The sequence below is a fragment of the Lepisosteus oculatus genome, chromosome 1 (assembly GCF_040954835.1).
Source record: "Lepisosteus oculatus isolate fLepOcu1 chromosome 1, fLepOcu1.hap2, whole genome shotgun sequence".
In the NCBI taxonomy this organism is placed as follows: domain Eukaryota; kingdom Metazoa; phylum Chordata; class Actinopteri; order Semionotiformes; family Lepisosteidae; genus Lepisosteus; species Lepisosteus oculatus.
The window spans coordinates 42,484,507-42,501,874 of NC_090696.1; the positions used below are offsets into that span (position 1 = coordinate 42,484,507).

At 36.4% G+C, this 17,368-nt stretch overlaps 1 protein-coding gene across 5 annotated transcripts in view; it reads right to left on the minus strand.

Moving 5' to 3' along the window:
• Window positions 1–743: 743 nt before the first annotated feature.
• kiaa0232 (KIAA0232 ortholog) overlaps window positions 744–17,368 on the minus strand; it is a 32,459-nt gene continuing 15,834 nt past the window's right edge. For 3 of the 5 annotated variants that reach the window (XM_015344902.2, XM_015344904.2, XM_015344905.2), the window contains exons 4-9: window positions 14,276–14,345; window positions 13,815–13,899; window positions 10,019–13,310; window positions 8,336–8,417; window positions 5,060–5,157; window positions 744–3,240 (exon numbers count right to left, since the gene is read on the minus strand). In XM_015344902.2, the coding sequence (XP_015200388.2) occupies window positions 3,064–3,240; window positions 5,060–5,157; window positions 8,336–8,417; window positions 10,019–13,310; window positions 13,815–13,899; window positions 14,276–14,345 (3,804 nt within the window). In that variant the 3' untranslated portion in view covers window positions 744–3,063. Of the gene's footprint in view, window positions 3,241–5,059; window positions 5,158–8,335; window positions 8,418–10,018; window positions 13,311–13,814; window positions 13,900–14,275; window positions 14,346–15,347; window positions 15,458–17,368 lie in introns of those variants that run through there. The other 2 variants (XM_015344907.2, XM_015344906.2) reach the window with 2 other exon arrangements.

The window sequence follows — 17,368 nt, forward strand, 5'->3', positions numbered from 1 at the left end:
AAGCCAGGACGGAAGCAGGAATGAGGGCGGTCCGAGACGATACAAAGTACAAGGCCAGGACTCCCACAAAACAGGAACAGGGTTGTGGGAACGATAACTGCACGGAGAAAATTCTGGGGTCCTGGATGAGGAAAGCTGCCTCCTGCAGTAGGACGGAACTGCAGGAGAAAAAGAGGCCCAGGTTCCAGGGCGAGGACCAGGAGCTGCCATGGAGACTGGAACTGGTGGGCCAGTGCAAAATGCAAATTAGAACTGGAACCGGAGCTGCAGCATAGGGGAAGTGCAGACTGGAGCAGAAGCTGCTGCAATAATGAGTCCTATTAAGTTCATTCCATCCATTGGGAATCCAATTATAATTTCTACATTTTAATCTTTCATTTAAAATATAACGCTATACAAAAACGGATGTAAAACGGGTATCTTACAGTTGCTGAATTTCAAAACCGGTTACAACTTTCTGCAACAAATCAAACAAGATATTTTTCACCCCCTTATTTGGAAAGAATAGATAATTGTTTCACAGATTATTGCAAGTTTCCCATTATACTTTAAGAGATTGAATAATGCATAGGAAAGTCAAATTTGTGGAACATCAGTGGTTCTTTAGATACACTGCATTTTATGTTTCTCCAAACATAATTTTTATAAAGGTATGGAAGGAAATACAAATACACAATCCTAATTTTCACAACAAAACTTCTAATTGTACTTTCATGATACAAACCAGGCAAAAAAAAGAAAGGTTAATGGATTTATTTTTATTAGATGTTAAGAAACTCCACAATGAAACAAAAAATAATTTACTCAGATGTACATGAAACAATAACAATCTGAAACAGGGAGAGTGGGAAAACTGGGCTGAGGGATGGAAAGGGAGATCTGCAGAAAAGGAATGGAGAACCAAGGTTTCAGTGCTATGGATATGCTATGTTCACCATACCACAGTGCAATCAATGTATTTCTTAAACTTTGAATCTGACTTCTAATGCATACCTTGTTAGAAAGACTTCTCCACTTCAATTATTAACATGAAACCCTAACCATATAAAATAAATGCACATTCCTCCAACTACCCAATAAAAAGTGTTCTGACTTGGTCTCACACACACCCACACACACCAGAAAAAAAAAAACAACAGTCCTATCACTGCTCTATCCTCTTCAGTTTAATTTTCTCAAACGGTGCCGGAGTGTTAGATCAGCATGCAGCTTCAATTTGAAAAAAAGCACCCCATAACTGTTTAGCCTTTTGTCACTCAAAATATAAGCTACATGCAAAATAAACTGAGTGGAACACTATTTTTAATACATCCTTTTAATGTTTTGTGCACTGGTAAATTGCATACGGCTTCAAGCCTTTATCTACGCAATCATGTTTCTATTGTTTTAAAGTAAAGGCTCTACCTATTCCAAAACAAAAATTAAAGTGCAGGTACATAAACTTTTCAGGAAGCTCAGAGGTAAAGCAAAAAACCCCCCAAAAATAGTGTGTTTTTTTGGAAATCAGTCAATAAATAAAAATGACGTTCTCTTTAAAAATATTGTGCAAGAATGAATATATAGCATATATATACATGCATTATGAATGTATACATATGTATAAAATAACTTAACATTTTTAAACAAAAGTTCACACCACTATACCGTCCAAGAAATAAATGTTAAGGTCAAACCCAAAAGACGGTGCATATTCTTTACTTCGGCTAGATCACCGATATGTAAGGTTCAGCTACGTGTAATTTTACAAACAAGAACATATTTCAAAGTTAGTTCCTCTCAGTTTGGTCTTACCTGTATTACACTTCTAGAATGGTTATTGCCTTTGTATCGTAGACCTACTGTGGACTTTCAGTTTGCTGCATACACATTTTTAGTGGTAAAATGGTTTTTGACAATGTGAAATGTACTCTGAGGGACTTAATTTGCATTTTAAAAGACAAACCCTCTTGATTTTATGGTTTAAATCTATCGAAAGTCACAATGGAAAAAAAAAGACAATGGCCTTGAACATTTCAAGGCTTGTCAACTTACTACTAAAAAATATAAAGAAAAGCAAGCCACATAAAGCGACAACCACTACAGCAATCACACTTTTTTTCTTTTTTTAAATTTCAGAGACAACTGATCCTTACACTCGGTCATAACAAGAAACAAAACTACAGGACCTACAAATTCACAGCCACAATATCTAACTGCAATTGCCACAGAAGTCTTTTAAATATTGATAGCACCAACATTTTCTCTAGTAACAATGTTTTAAAGAACCAATTTTATAAGGATCACTACATTTTAGATTCATGGTTAAAGGGACTTTATTCGCCGTGTAAATTTGCCAAAACCAGATACCGTCTTAAGACTTAAAATCTGTTTTTAGATTTTTTCCCCCAAAGATCCAAAAAAATTCTGGGCTTTCACAGTTAGAATTTTTTCTTTCTTTTTTAGTTTATGCTTTATGTCACAAACCATACTACATCTACTTAAAATCTTACGAAAAAGGAATCTATCATCAGTCAAAACTGTATTTTAGACTAAGCACAACCCTTACATTCCTATGTAAAGTTTCATGACAGAGTCGCCTTTTTTCCCAAAATAAAGATTTGCATCCGTGCTTTTCTCCTGTATTCAGAAAGGCACTGTTCTAATTAAATTACTCCAGGTTCTTACACAAAAAACTAAGACCGTGCCATTCCTAAGATTTTCTGAAAAGCAGATGTTAACGGTACTGCAGTGCTTTTAAGATGGTGTTTATAACAGTACTATCACAGTTAGGTTATGAAAGTTGTCGCAGTTATGCTGTAAAAGAAGCAGTGATACTAGTAAGACAGGCACATGCACAACCATTCAGACAACAACTATTCTAGTTAAAAAGCAAAAACTGGGAAAACTGAGGAGGAAAAACAGACTGTCCCTAACTCCTAACTGTGAATTTTTACGGATGAAGATAAAATTTTTAAACGGTTTGAAGAAATTAAAATTAAATTAAAACCGATGCCTTCAAAAGCAAAAATTCTGAAGACATTTTTGAGTACACTAGTTTCAAGTTAGTATCTCCGATCAGCAGGATTACAGATGTGTTCGAGAGAAAAGGTCTGCACAAGGATCCGCCCAATCACTTCCGTTCTCCGAAGCAGTGTCACTAGAACTGGAGCTGTCACTGGAGAAGAGCTGTCTTCGGAAGCCTGTTGCTCGTGCACCAGAGTTTTTCTCTCCCGAACAGTTGGCGTCACAAGTTGCTGCTGCCTGAAAAACACAAAAGATTATTATAAACACCTAAACAAATAGTTTCAAAAACTAGGAGGCCATCTGGCCCTTCTATCTCTTTTGGTAGTTCATCGTTTCAGGGATCTCATCCATTGGTTTCTTGGAAGAAAACGGCTTAAAGGCTCCAACAATATTTTGATAGGGAGAACCTGGATTAGAAGTTCTTAAATCTTTATGAGGAACCTTGCACTGAGATACATATTTTTGGATTTTTACCCATTTAAACCAACCTCTGATGCTAAAACATTATACAGTTTTGAAGGGAATTAAGCTTGCAATATCTTGAGAATGTTTTCAGTCTACCAATTAGCATTTGGATGAATTATAAATGTTTTCCCCAAATAGTCAACAGCCATCTTGAAACCAAATGCTCACAATGGGAAGGAAGTTGAATATTATCTGCAAAAAAAAAAAACAAATTGAAATTTACTGCCTACACAAGTGTTGAGTCCCCTAGCCACTTGGTAAAGGCACCTTTGGCAACAGTGACTACTGCAAGTCTTGTACTGGGAAAATACTGTTTGTATTTTCAGAACTGCAGACGGACCCAAAAGGCCACAAATGTGGAAAATTCACAAGGAGTGAATACATTTGCAAGGCAGTGAACAAAGGATAGAAACCTTAAGAACAGATTTGGAATTGGTCTCAATAATACAAGTAGAATATACCAAAATTTGAAAAAAATAAAGACTACAGCTACTGTAAAACTAAAAAAAGCACTCTACACTGTTCCTTTGCAACAAAGAATTAACTTCTCTACAACTTAATTTTTTCCAATTACTTACATCATTCTAACTGAAGTGCACAGTATAGCACAATATCTTATACTAAAGATAAGAAAGTACAAGTTACTGAAAAACAATCCTGGGAAAATATTAAAATGTTTTCTCCTTAAAATTACATTTTTTGTAGTTGCAATCAGGCCAACGACTGATTGACTGAATAAACAGTATTTGTGCTGCCAAAAGCAGATAGGTGTGTTTCTCTAAAAAACTACAAATGTAAAAAGCAGAAAAAAACATGACTTCTAAAAGAATCACCCAATAAAACATCGTGATTTGCACTCTGGACACTAGTCCATCATCACCCAATAAAACATCGCGATTTGCACTCTGGACACTAGTCCATCACGCACACAGAAAAAGGGGTCTATTAAATTGGACATCAGCAATCAAATATGTCTGCTTAGTCCTTAACATTAACCATGTAAGTGGGGTAATGGGAAAGTGCTCAAAAACAAGACTGCTGATCTGTGATGCATCAGTGGACCATTAGGTGGCATTCTTGCCTGTAGATAAAAATTGCAAAGGAAATGCTCCTGTGTGAAACCTGGGCACACCATAATGTAGAAGGAGCCATCCTTCAAAATAAATGTTAAACAAAGGTTCTGATGACTTAAAAGATCATGTGGCACTTTTTGAAAGTCTATTGATGCATTTTACTATATGTAAATCGTTTGGAATCAATAATAGAAAAATGGTAAATAAATTTAATGAACTATTAAATTATATCTTCATCAGAAAAATCCAGTTAAGTTGGGCAGAAAAAGAATACAATTCACTAAGTGGCACTACTTGATGTAAAAGTCTGCTACCAGTTTTCATATTTTTTCTTTCATTTTGGTATGGTTTCTAGATATGCCTATCATACACTGCAATAGAAAATGTATACAGCAGTTTAAAATCTGTGCCCTAGTCCTAGCAATAATCCTGCTTAAATCTTTTTAAAATTCTTATTTTAAAAGATCCAGTTACAATTTTTTTCTGTTATTAACCATTCGCTTAAAACACTGACTTACTTTATTCGGTTGTAAAAGAGGGTCTCCATTATGAGAATTTTCTTTGAAATCAACGTAACTCTTCATACCAACTATTTCCTTGAATTTAGTGCAGCAATCTAAAAAAATAAATAATTGTAATTAATCCTCTTAGTCATTTAAACAATGTGGTTATTTTTACACAAATAATAGGATAGGGGTCTCAAGGCTTAGCAGTTGAAAGTTTGGGACTGGACTTTTTATCCACTCCCTTACCCTTAGCAGTAGTAAGCCAATTACACTCACCCCTATTCATTAACTTAAATCTCTTATAACGTAACAACTCTTATATCAAAAAGATGTCTTACCAACCACATCTTTCCATCTCACTTTCCTGCATTTAGACTATATTAGAAACTCAATCAAGTTCCTTTATGTTTGTGAATGAACTCTTCTGTGGGTGTCTCACCATCCAAACTTACTAGAAAGTTATGTGATCCAAGAAAAAAAGACATGACAACTTAACTTGATATTGCTTAAGCTATAACTTGTTCTCATTTGTCAGTAATTGATCAAGTAGGTCTGGTTTAGTTGTAAAGGAGCACAAGACAACCTATAAACGTATAAAAAAAATTTTTTTGTCTGAAATAATGATGCTATGTACATTTTAATAACATGTTTTTGCAATGAAAAACTAAAAAAAGTCACTCACATTACACATCCCCATTATTTAACTTGACAGGAAATAGAACGTTTTTAAAAAAGAAAACTGGAATTAGCAGCAACAAATTACATGCGATTGGACTGGTCTAACCTTTTCGAAAATCTTCTTTTAACTGACATGAGCACACGTCATGCACACTTCAGATTCCAACCTGAACAGAGACCTACTGTACATACTTTTACTGCAGAACACCAACTAGATCATTCCTGTATTTAATACAACTCACTGAAATTGTTCTTTCTAGAGTGGTTCAACGCCTGCTGTAATTAAAATACACTTTAAGTAAGTTTTGTAGATTTTAAAATACTTGTAAAAACTTCTTAATACTAAAATATTTGTAATACTTGCATAATGCAAGGGACATTTTCTCGCTCAGATGAACGAGCACTGGAAACAATTAATTCTTGTCTAACTCTCAGCAGAGCCCTGCCCGTTGTTCAGTGACCAGTCTCAAGTTCAAAATCACAACATTTTTCATATAGAGTGCACTATTTGGACCACTCATAACCTTTTGAAAACCTAAAACTGCCTTTATATGATAAGCCCAACTTTAAATAAGACAAGTTAAGATGCACTGTTACACCACCATATGAAGATGACAGAATGGAAAGGATAGAATAAATGCATGCAAAATCAGCTATCGGCATGCACTGTAGAGCAGAAACTTATTTCAAATGAAAAGCAACAAAATATTCCAGGAAAAGGTAAGCAATTCAATTTCTATAACTTTAAACTAATACTATTCTTCTTCCATATTGTATACATCTGCACTAAAACAGTGCATTCATCGTGAAGAAGTTTGGACATAAGCAACAGAAATGCATTACTGCCGATTGTGATCCAACACATCCAAATTTGATCTTGATCAAAACTGAAAGTGGGAATCTACCTAATGACAGAAAGAAAGCATCTTTAAATTATGAATGGTCACAGCATATTATGTGCACAGTATAAACCAATATTAGTATAAATGGAACAAATATTTTTAAAATGCCAAATATCTATATTTGGGATTATGTGGTTAGGTTTTCCATTTCGGACCCCTAGGACCCTGGGGGTGCTATCTGGGAGGTGTTGGTATTTCCACTTCTATTAACTTTGCACCAATCGTAACAGTTGAGGTTTCTCAAGAATCGAGGGACAATGGTCCACACTTAGCTAGTATTAACATTTACAGTTCCTGAGAGGTCCAAAGCAAGAAAGGAATCTGTCTACCGCCTTGTCTCACACCCAATACACATTTAACACTGATTAAAGGAATCCTCTGGATAACCTTGGTTAAGTAAATTCTGGGTAAATGTCTGGGTAAAAGTCACCAGCAGTCAAGGAAGAGGGGATAAAACAAGCAGGTAGGGAGGGACAGACAGAGGAATAAGGAAAAAGGCAGAAAAGACAACAAAACACAAAGGATAAGTAGAAAAGACAGTGCCGAGTGGGAGGTCCTTGTTCCAATCTGCCATTTAGGTGAGAATCGCGTTGAGTATTCGAACCTTGTTACCCAACTTTGATCCAGAACAGAGAATCCCTCGATTAAAGAAAGGTCGCTCCTGGATTGTAGATGCATTTTTAGAATAGCGAGTTAGGTTCCATTTATTTTGTAGCATTATATAGAGATTTTACTCTAGATTTTACTCTTTTTAAGAGCAGGGGGCAGGTTTATTTCTCTTTTTGAGCTTGTCAGACATTGAAAAGGATTCAGATACTTGGTAACAGTCAGGCTTTTCTGGTTGGTCAGGACAGAGTCCTCAGATATGTCTCGTTTGTAAATAACAATTTGCATGTTGTCTGTTGTGCTGTATGTTTAACCTTGTGTAATGTCAAAATACTGACCCAGTGTGCCCAATTTACTACTCCTGTCATCAAAGCTGTGCCAGAGAACAAAGAACTCAGGTGCCTTCAAGTACACCAACAGCTCAGGTATACTCTTGGCATAATCAATAATAAGAATAATCAGAATTAGAATCAACAGAATTGTAAAGATTATCCCGCTATGTCGATTTACCATGATTCTCTACTTTCATAATCCTCAATTTGTAAAAGTATGTTCCCCCCTAGTTCACTTAGGTTTCCTCCAGGTGCTCCAGTTCCATCCCACAGTCCCAAAATATGTTGGTAGATTTTGGCTTCTGGGAAAATTGGTGCTGGTGTAAGTGTGTGTTTGTTTGTGCCTGCGTGACCTGTGATGGACTACTATCCTGACAAGGGAAAGACACCGTCTCCCCCACAACCCTGAATTGGCTTAAGAAGTTAGGAAATGGATAGATGGATTATGTCGACAATGTGATTTATTGTTCCAAATGCATTAACTTAATGTCGTACTATGCTAAGTAAATGAATTAGCAAAGAAAAAAATCTCAACCAGTACTGGAACAGCCTACATAAAAAAAAATCAGTTTGAATAAAATGACGAGCATTGATTAGTGCCAAAATTAGGCATTAATAAATTCAGGTTCTTTTCAATTTTACGTCAGTTTCAGAAGAAAATATTGCAGTATTGAAAGAAGCATTTAATGGTAACTAAATCTAATGGCAATTGTGCTGCAAAAGCACAACTACAGAACTACAGAAACACAATAATTTAAGAATTTGCTCACCTGCACACTGAGATCCAGAAACAAGAGGTGGGCAGAGAGATTTTTGCCACCAACACTCCTCCTGCTGACTGCTAGTACTTCCCTGCACATTTAGCAAAGGAAAATGAAAAACGAAAATGAATGTAAGTTTTTCATTCAATTATGCTTAAATGACAATACAAGTGGGAATTAGCTCATTAACGAAAGCTTATGAAAAAACACACAATGTTTTAACTTGCCAAAGCTTTGTAAACTTTTCCCAACTCTGTTTCATAAAACCAAGATACAGACCTAGATAACTGTGACCTACATCAGGAAATGGGGTGTAAAGTGAGCAAGAGCAACCTCTGATGGTCTATAAAGTCCTTTAATTCATAAATGACATACAGTGAGCTTTCCCAGACTGAACTCGGCGAATTAATCACATTTGATGGAAAAGATCACAAAAACTCCACTTAGTGTAGCTCAGTCCATTTCACTTTGGGATTCTGTTGCTCTTTACAAAGACACTCTAACAAAAGTTACTGATAATCTAGCTTCTAGATTACCCTCTCGCTCTTCCCTGGCACACAAAGAAGCAGCACTCTATTAATGTAGCACACTAACATCATAAGCAGGTGTGGAGGTAGACTGAGCTGACTGTTCAGTTACAGGCATCTGCACAACATCAGCAGGTCTACAGAAATGCCCCGAAGGTGGTCAGATCCCCCTTCTACTCCCATCTTTTTGAGACAGGAAAGAGAAAATGCTTTTCACATGTTTATGGAACTTGTCCAAAATATGACTCAAAAAGTGCTTAAAGATTCATGCTTTTAAACTAAAATGATAAACTTTAGTGACCATTGGTTTTGCATATACCACATTGTGTGCCTTTTTGCATCTATTGTGTATAACAGTGGTTCTTATTTCTGGACGTAGGGGTTCAGAATCTGCTAGTCTTTATTTCAAATGAACCCTTTCAACTGAAATGGGTCACTGACTTGTTTGTTTAAACTTTTGTATTTCTTGGTTCCAACATCTACATATTTCAATCAACATCAGCACACTCATCTTAAGACGTTCTTCCTTATATCTGACTAAAATGCCCAAGTTACATTTCAGCTACATTTCACAGGTGAAAAGGGAGAGATCTTAAACTGGAAATCGGCTCCTGGTTCATACAATTTACACAGAAATATAATCTGAAAAAAAATTCAAATAAACCCATAACTAAGAACTGTATCTGGATAAGAAAACATGAGACAAAGTGGGCCTAATAGCCTAAGTTTATGAAGTGAACACTTAAAATCTGACAAAGCTAGCAGAATATTAGCTATTTAAATTTCACACGATATATAAAATTCAAAACTTTAATTAGGAACATTTAATTCAAATTGGTTTTGGCATACAAGAAACATTAATGGATACAAGAAAAGGCTACACATGAGAACTCCATGAAACTTTATTCAAAAAAGGTGGAATGTTCTACTGTTCTTTTCTAATGTATATGAAATCTGTAATCTGTAATCTGAAATTTCTCATGTAAATTAGGATGTGGATTAGGATACGTGAAGAATGCATTTTGTCCTTTTTGAACATGTACCATTTGAAATTAGGACTAGCGTTAATTTTTACATAGGTCATCTGAAATGAACCACACAAAATTTAACTTACGATAAATATGAAAAACATTTAAAAACCATAACTGTTCAGACAAATTCCTACCTCTTGCAAATCTTTGCCAAATTCGTAGGCTTTCCCATAAGTGGAACACTGACCGGCCTCTGAACATTTGCATGCCTCGCTATCCTCTTTAGAGATTTCGTCTGTTTCAAGTTCTTCGACAGACGCTTCAGTTTTTATACTCCCAGCTGATGCCTCCATTTCACAGTCTAAACATACTTCTTGCTCAGCTATCGGCAGAAGGGAAATGGGACCTTCTTGTGAATCTAATGAAGTCTGGGCACTCTTTTCCATGCCTGACTTCTTTAACCTTGGTAAAAATTTTCCAGACTCAAGTTCTAGCTTTCCATAATACGGACCCTCACATTCAGCATCTTCCTCTAATGGTTTGAGATCTGCCTGTGGATCATCAAACACATCTGTCTGAGAGAGGATAGGAAGACTCAATTCGTCTTTTTCAGATTCCAAATCTGACTCGCTTCCTCCTCCAGGAGAGAGTTCAGAGGCAGAAATTGGTCGAAAATGAGTTCTTGGGGAAATACGGATAGCCCTGTACTGGGTTCTGTTGATGCCATACATGCGAGGGTGGAAAGTTTCATTTTCTGAATCTGAGCACAGTATTGATTTGGGCTTGAAACCTGGGCTGAATGAGGCTATGTCTTCAGGCTCAAAGGAGCACTCCACATGAAGAACTTGAGAGAATGGATTCTTCAAGTCAAAGGAGGAGAATGAATAATCCAGTCCTGGTTCATCACTACGAAAGCTGCTGCAAGTTCCTAGTAAATCTTCATGGAAGATGAAGGAAAATCCCTTATTCAATCCATCTCCTCCTTTCACAGCCTGATCACACTGCCCAAACGAAACCAAAGGCCTCCACAAAGGCTTGTGACCAGGAGCAAAGCAATTTCCGGTATTCATAAAAACATCCGTGCCAGCTATTGTTACAACATCCGTAGCTGCACACTGTAGCAGGTTACCACGAGTGTGTCTAGGTGGCACCACGGCCCAGTCGCCATCACTATTAAAGGTTTTAAGCTCTCCATACACTCCTCCAAGAATGAATGTGTTGTCCTTATCAGGATTCACATCCCAAGGTTTGGATGGTGTGGTATAATCTCCACCATCTACCTTGGAAAGCTCATTTTTTATAAGTGTCTGTTCTTCCAAGCACTCCTTTTGCCCCTCCCATAAGTGATACTCAGATCGCTGAACTGCCTTTTTCTGAGACACCTGGAGGGACCCTGCTTTCCCATCCATGTCCAAACAACAGCAGTGGTAGTTTGTGTCTTCTGAGAACAATCCCTCATCTACCTTTTCTCCTTCTAGGGTTACTGCTGAATCTCCGTCTCCAATAGATGTCCATATATCCTTTATTATCCCTGAGCTGTAGTTGTCACTTTGTTGGGGTATATCATTAGTGAAAATGCCAGCACTTCCATAAGGTTTGCTTTCATCTTTTTCTAGCGGTATTCCACAAACGGACTCCAACTTAGACTTTTTTTTTAAAGTTTGACTGGAAATTGAACATACCTTTCCATCACCACAATGACAGTTGTCTTCTTGTAAAAAGTCCAAAAGTTCATCTTCTAGATATCTAGAGGAGATTGATGGCATTATACAATTAATCTCTTCCGTGACGAATTGTGCTGACTCTTCTGACTGAATATTCATTTGCTCGTTATCAGAACGAGTTTCTTCCGAATGTGACCAAGGACTACAGGTTCGTGTTGAAAGATTTGAACAGTGTTCAGTTTCGTCAAAGGCACTATTTTTGGTCCATATTAGCAAGCGAGACTGTTTATTTCCTAAGGGCTCTATACAGCTACTAGAATCTGTGGTGTCATGACCAAGGGTGAGTGAGTCACAAGGAAAAGGTAGAGTGGGGCTATCGTATTGCACTTCAAAAAGAGAAAAACAAGAAGAGTTTAAACCAGGTGCTTCGTTGGCCTCTGAGAAATACTCTTCCTGGTTTCCAGGAAACCTGCTTGGGTTGAATACTGTATTGTCCAATGTGGGGGAGAGCCGAATGGGAGAATCCCCTGCAAAACTTTCTCCATCAATATCTTCAGAGCTAGAAGATGAATAACATTCCCAAACTTGAGCAATGTTTTCCAAATCTTGCAAGAAAAATCCATCAGCCCCAAAAGATCCATGCGAATCCGCCCTTATTGCACTTTCCCCTTGCAGCTCAAGGCCATCTAACACTACACAACAATCTGCCTCAAAGTCTCTTTGTTCTTTGCTTTTTTGCCGAATCATGCTTAGGATTCGACTTTCTTGTACAGAGTCTGAGGCACTAGGATCCAATATGGATTGATAAATATCTACTTCGTAGAAGTGAGTGAATTCAGACAGATGCTCATCATCTAAATCTCTACTATCCCCCGGTTGAGGGCAGCTTGAGGTCCCATTGAGGTCAGCAGCCTCAATTTCTGCAGGCATTTCCACAAAATGACCATCGACAAAAGTACCTGCGGCGAGGTATGCGCGCTGAAAATTTGTGTTGGCGATACAAATTCCTTGCATCCTCTCCGACAACTTTTCAACATCTGTCGATGCAGAAAAGACATCGTGTGAATCCAGCCTGTTACGGTACTTAGTTTCTAGTTTGCTCTTTCTGCTTAAGGGGACAAAATATTCAGTTATGGGTTCCGTATACCATAAGGGCTCTTCCTTATATTCTTTATTTCTTGCCTCAAAGGCTAGTTCTTTAATTTCACCACAGACGGATTCTTTTCGGATTTCTTTTAACGGCCGCTTCCCCTTTTTGTTTAGCTGCTGTTTAGTGGGGCCACTGCTGCTGCTGCTTCTACCGGTGTTTCTTCTCTCTTCTTTGTCAAAAGCCTTTAATGCCAACTTTACCTGCCCATTTCTCCCCCTTTTATTTCTGCTGGTTTCCCTTGACTTATGCCTGATTTTGACCGATTTTATGGGTGTTCTCATCTCGCGGTGGTTCCCACTGGAGCTAGAGCCTGCTTCGCTGGACCCAGATGACCAAGAACGAGGGCGTAGCTTTCCTTCAGACCTGTGCCTTATCTGTTTCTTACTCTGAACAGCTCTTTCTTCCACCACACTGTTATAGTATCGGTTCTCCTTCTCCCTTTTACTCCGTCTCTGCTGGGGTCGTTCACTTGGTGCACAACAAGCATCATTTTTTTCTTTTCCAGCTTCACCCTCACTGTTACAATCCTTTGGGGAGGAGGTGTCGGTGCTTGTTTGAGGAGCAGTAGAAGATGAACTTGAATATGCACAAGCTTTTGCCTTATTCCACACTGTCATTATTTCTTGAAGACATACAGGTTTTTCTGACAGAGGTGGAAAGGCTTCATAGTACCTGCAACCAAGCAATGTAGAAGGTTAATGAGCAGTTTTTATGATGAAATGTGCAAAACAGTGCAACAATCACAATGAGCTTAAAAACTAATATTTTAATTTAAAAAATGGATTTTAAGTTTAAGAAAATCTCAGACTTTTCTTTATATGATCTAGTTATTACTATGAGGCTAAGTTTTGTTTTTGTGAAAAGGTATTCATGTTTATTGGAACTGTTCTATTTGTGTTAGTGTTTGCTCCTGGCACAAGATTTTTGTGAACAATAATTTCATGAATAATAGTTGCTGACAAAGTTACATTTATCATATGACCACGCTCAACATGCCACAATAGGGGAGTTTTATCTGACTTTCAGAAATTTGCTAATTAGACAAGCAGTTCTCACATTATTATCCTGGATGAGCTATAATTACCAAATTATAATTACAGCTATAAACGCATGTGAGCATACACATGCAATGTAAACAACTAAAATAAGCCATCTTAAAAAAAGACATCTACTTACATTTCAACTTGATCTTTAGATGAAGGAGATTCATCGGGTTCAGGAGATTGGGATCCTTCAGATTTCTTGTTGGTCTGTTTTTCTTCTACAAAGAAAAAGGGTAAATTACTTTTAACAATTATGAACTTTTAACAACCTATTTGATTAGTATGCACAAACTCATGAAATAAGTATAGTGTGTAAACTAAACTCCATTATTAAAGGTCTAAAAATTGAGTCACTATAAAGGATTATTTATATAAGAATATATAAATAATTTGATCACAAGGATACAAAGTTACAATTGGGAGAACAGGTGGAACTTTTGTCATAATCAGTATTTGTTTTAATTAATTTCTTCCCACTTTGGAATGTTGGAATGCAAGGAAGTCCTATCGTTCTCATCATAGAATTCTTACGTGAATGTTTTTCTCATCTTATTTAACACATGTACTTAGGAAAGGGCGAGTGAAAATACAGACCTTTCTGTTTATTCTGAAGATCCTTTAGCTTGGAGCAAAGCTCCTCAACTAAGCTTTCAATGCCAGAGCTCTGCCACAAACAAAAAAAACAAACAATTACTAACAATCATACGTAGTACAAAACCTTCATGAATTAAGAGATCAAATGTTGATATGACCTTTACTAAAAAGTCTGCATTACTGAATTTATATATTACTGAATAATATGCATTATTGCATTCTTACATTATAACTGCATTATGATTGAACATTCCAAAATAAGATTTCTTAAAGCTGCCTGAAGAATGTTACCAACATTACAATCAAACATCTAAAATCAAGATAAGCTTTTCAAAAAAACATTTCATTGCCTCTTCTCTTATTTATAAATGTTTCATTGAAAAAAATCACAGAATTACAAATGCTATTGAAGTCTCCAAGAGATAACTTAACCATGAGAATTTGTACAAAGCGCTCTAATATAAGCCTTTAAAAATAACAAAAAGTGCTTTCATTTTTGTGATCTGATAAGTTCAGATAATCAAACAATTTCAGACACTTAGTTCTCTTACATACAACGTAAGTTCTCAAAAGAAAGCATGTATGATAACTGACAAAAGCCGGATACCGACATTCAAATTCAGATACAAATATCAAAAGACTACACTTTGAAGGTTTCATTTCTGAAGACAGCTGAAACTCTGGATCAAGTAAGCGGTCTACTGAAGCAATGAGCACTGTCCTAGCTGTTAATTTTAGATCCATGAAAGAAACAGTACAGGAAAATGACTAAGCATAAACTTCTGGCCTCCTCACTTATTTTCTAATAACATTAAAACAAGAGTAAGAGGCATTAACTTAATCAACAACTTCTGAAAACTATAATGAGATTTAAATACAGATTTTTTAAAGACCTTTCAAACATTAAACGTTTGTATCATTATCCAGTCATTTAAAAAACAACTACAAAAGCTTCTGCTTGGGTGAAGCTCTACACCAGATAAACACTGCAGTTTGTAAAACCAATTAAAAAAATATTTGAAAATGAAAAATCTCTAAAGCTATCATTTCAATAGAAGATATCATTTCTTACCATGCCAGTCAAAGAAAGGTAAAGTTTTATTACAGCCATGTATTTCCCCCTGCATTATTGTACCTAACACTCAAGTCAGCTGACATGCTGCACACTGCGCAGAGAAGGATTCTGTGCAGCCTGTACTGGCAAAAAATAGACCACAGAGCAGAATGCCAGACCTCCAGAGACTGCTTATTCCAATACTAGTAGTGAAATAATCTTGAAGTTCCCCAAGATTTAATTTTATTCTCTTTTTCTAAGAGCCATCTCATGTATAAAAACATTACATGCATTCCCTTCAACTGAAAGGTGTTCATTTTACCCAATCTCTTCAAACTCACACTGAATGTATGAGAAGTCCACACTGAATACATACTAACAGCAATGCATGCATTACGGGATACACATACTGCACAAACTTCTACACAGAGTTTACATCAGCAATCAGCATAAAGAGACCCCTTAGGGTAATCTTAGCAGGTAATCTTCATGTGGATTTCAGATTCAGATCAATTTAAACCAGGTTTAAAATCACTAGAAAGAAAGCATATTCTCCTGGTGCCCATGACGAATAACTTTAAATATGTTCTTGATTACAAACTGTAAATACAAAGCAGTTCACAACTGCATGACCTCCAACATAGAAAGCTAAACATGACAAAACTGAAACGTAAAACCAGATCTTCGGGGGGTTCATTTTGTGACGCAACATAAGGCACAAATTAAGCAGTAGAATGTAGGTAAATAGGTCAGGGGCTGGGAAGCATGGAGTGCATGTACATGTAAAACAAACAAGACCGGGTCAATACATAGTAACATTAAAATATTCTGTGTTAATTCTTTGATGAAGAGGGCTGTATTTATGTTTAGAATATTTTTCCATACTAATCAGGATTCATCGTGCTTATGATTAAGGTTTTGTATCTACTTAGAGCAATTATGCAATCACAGTCTTCCTTGAAAATTGCTTTAAGTTTTTATCATATAAAAGCCATAATACTTCATTTATACCAGTTACACAAAAAATGTAAATTAAGCACAATGACCAAATTAACGCTATAAAAAAAATGCATTTTCAGGACACTAAATGTGAATCATATGCAACAACCTGCATTTCGATTATATCTTTTGTTTTTGAATCATTTAAAAATTGTTTAGAAACATTTAGCTGGAATTTAACTGCGGTCCTCTGTCTCATTTGGCTTAGGCAGCGGCTGAGACTGACAATATCAGATAAGCTATAAAACACTAAGACAATAAGGCCAATTGCTGTCAAATGGATTTATTGTTACTAAGCAGTAAGTGTATATTTAGGAATCTTCCAATGAAGATCAGCCTGTGGTCTAATACTACCCCAATTTGAGTACTACAGAAACCACTACATTAGGATGCAAAATGCAGAAAAACCTCTGTAATTGAGAATGTGTGAAAAAACAATACACTTGTTTCCAGAGCAAAAATCTATCTAAAATGGTAGCTCATAGCGATACTGAAAGACTTAGAAACATAAGCGCTGTCATATCTCAACACCAAATCATTTATACCAGGTCTTAGTTAATTTACCAGGTCTTAGTTAATTTCTAACCACTGAAACCATGATCATAACACAATATGGAAATGCATACTGTACAAACACTGTGAGAAACCCAAGTGAAGAATGTATATTGTTTAAACATCTTCTGAAGAAGCACAATGATCTTAAAAGTGCACAAGGTTCGTCAACAATGCTGCAATTTCATTCAGATTTTAAACTCTTATCACATCAAGGTTTCATTATGAAAAAGCTGGATTCTTTTGACTATCTAACAAAGCATTGCAGTAAGTCATGCTTTTGGACAAGACTAAGAGCACACTTACTCTACATATTCATTATTTATATAAAATGCTAAAATTATAAGCACTTCTGCTTAATGTATGTGTTGTAATTATATTTTATGAAGAATGTTCAGGTATAAGATGCTTGTACAAGTACTCAGAACTGAAATCAATCACAATTACAAATGAAACACAAGCAAGAGTCTCATTTCACTGTTCAACTT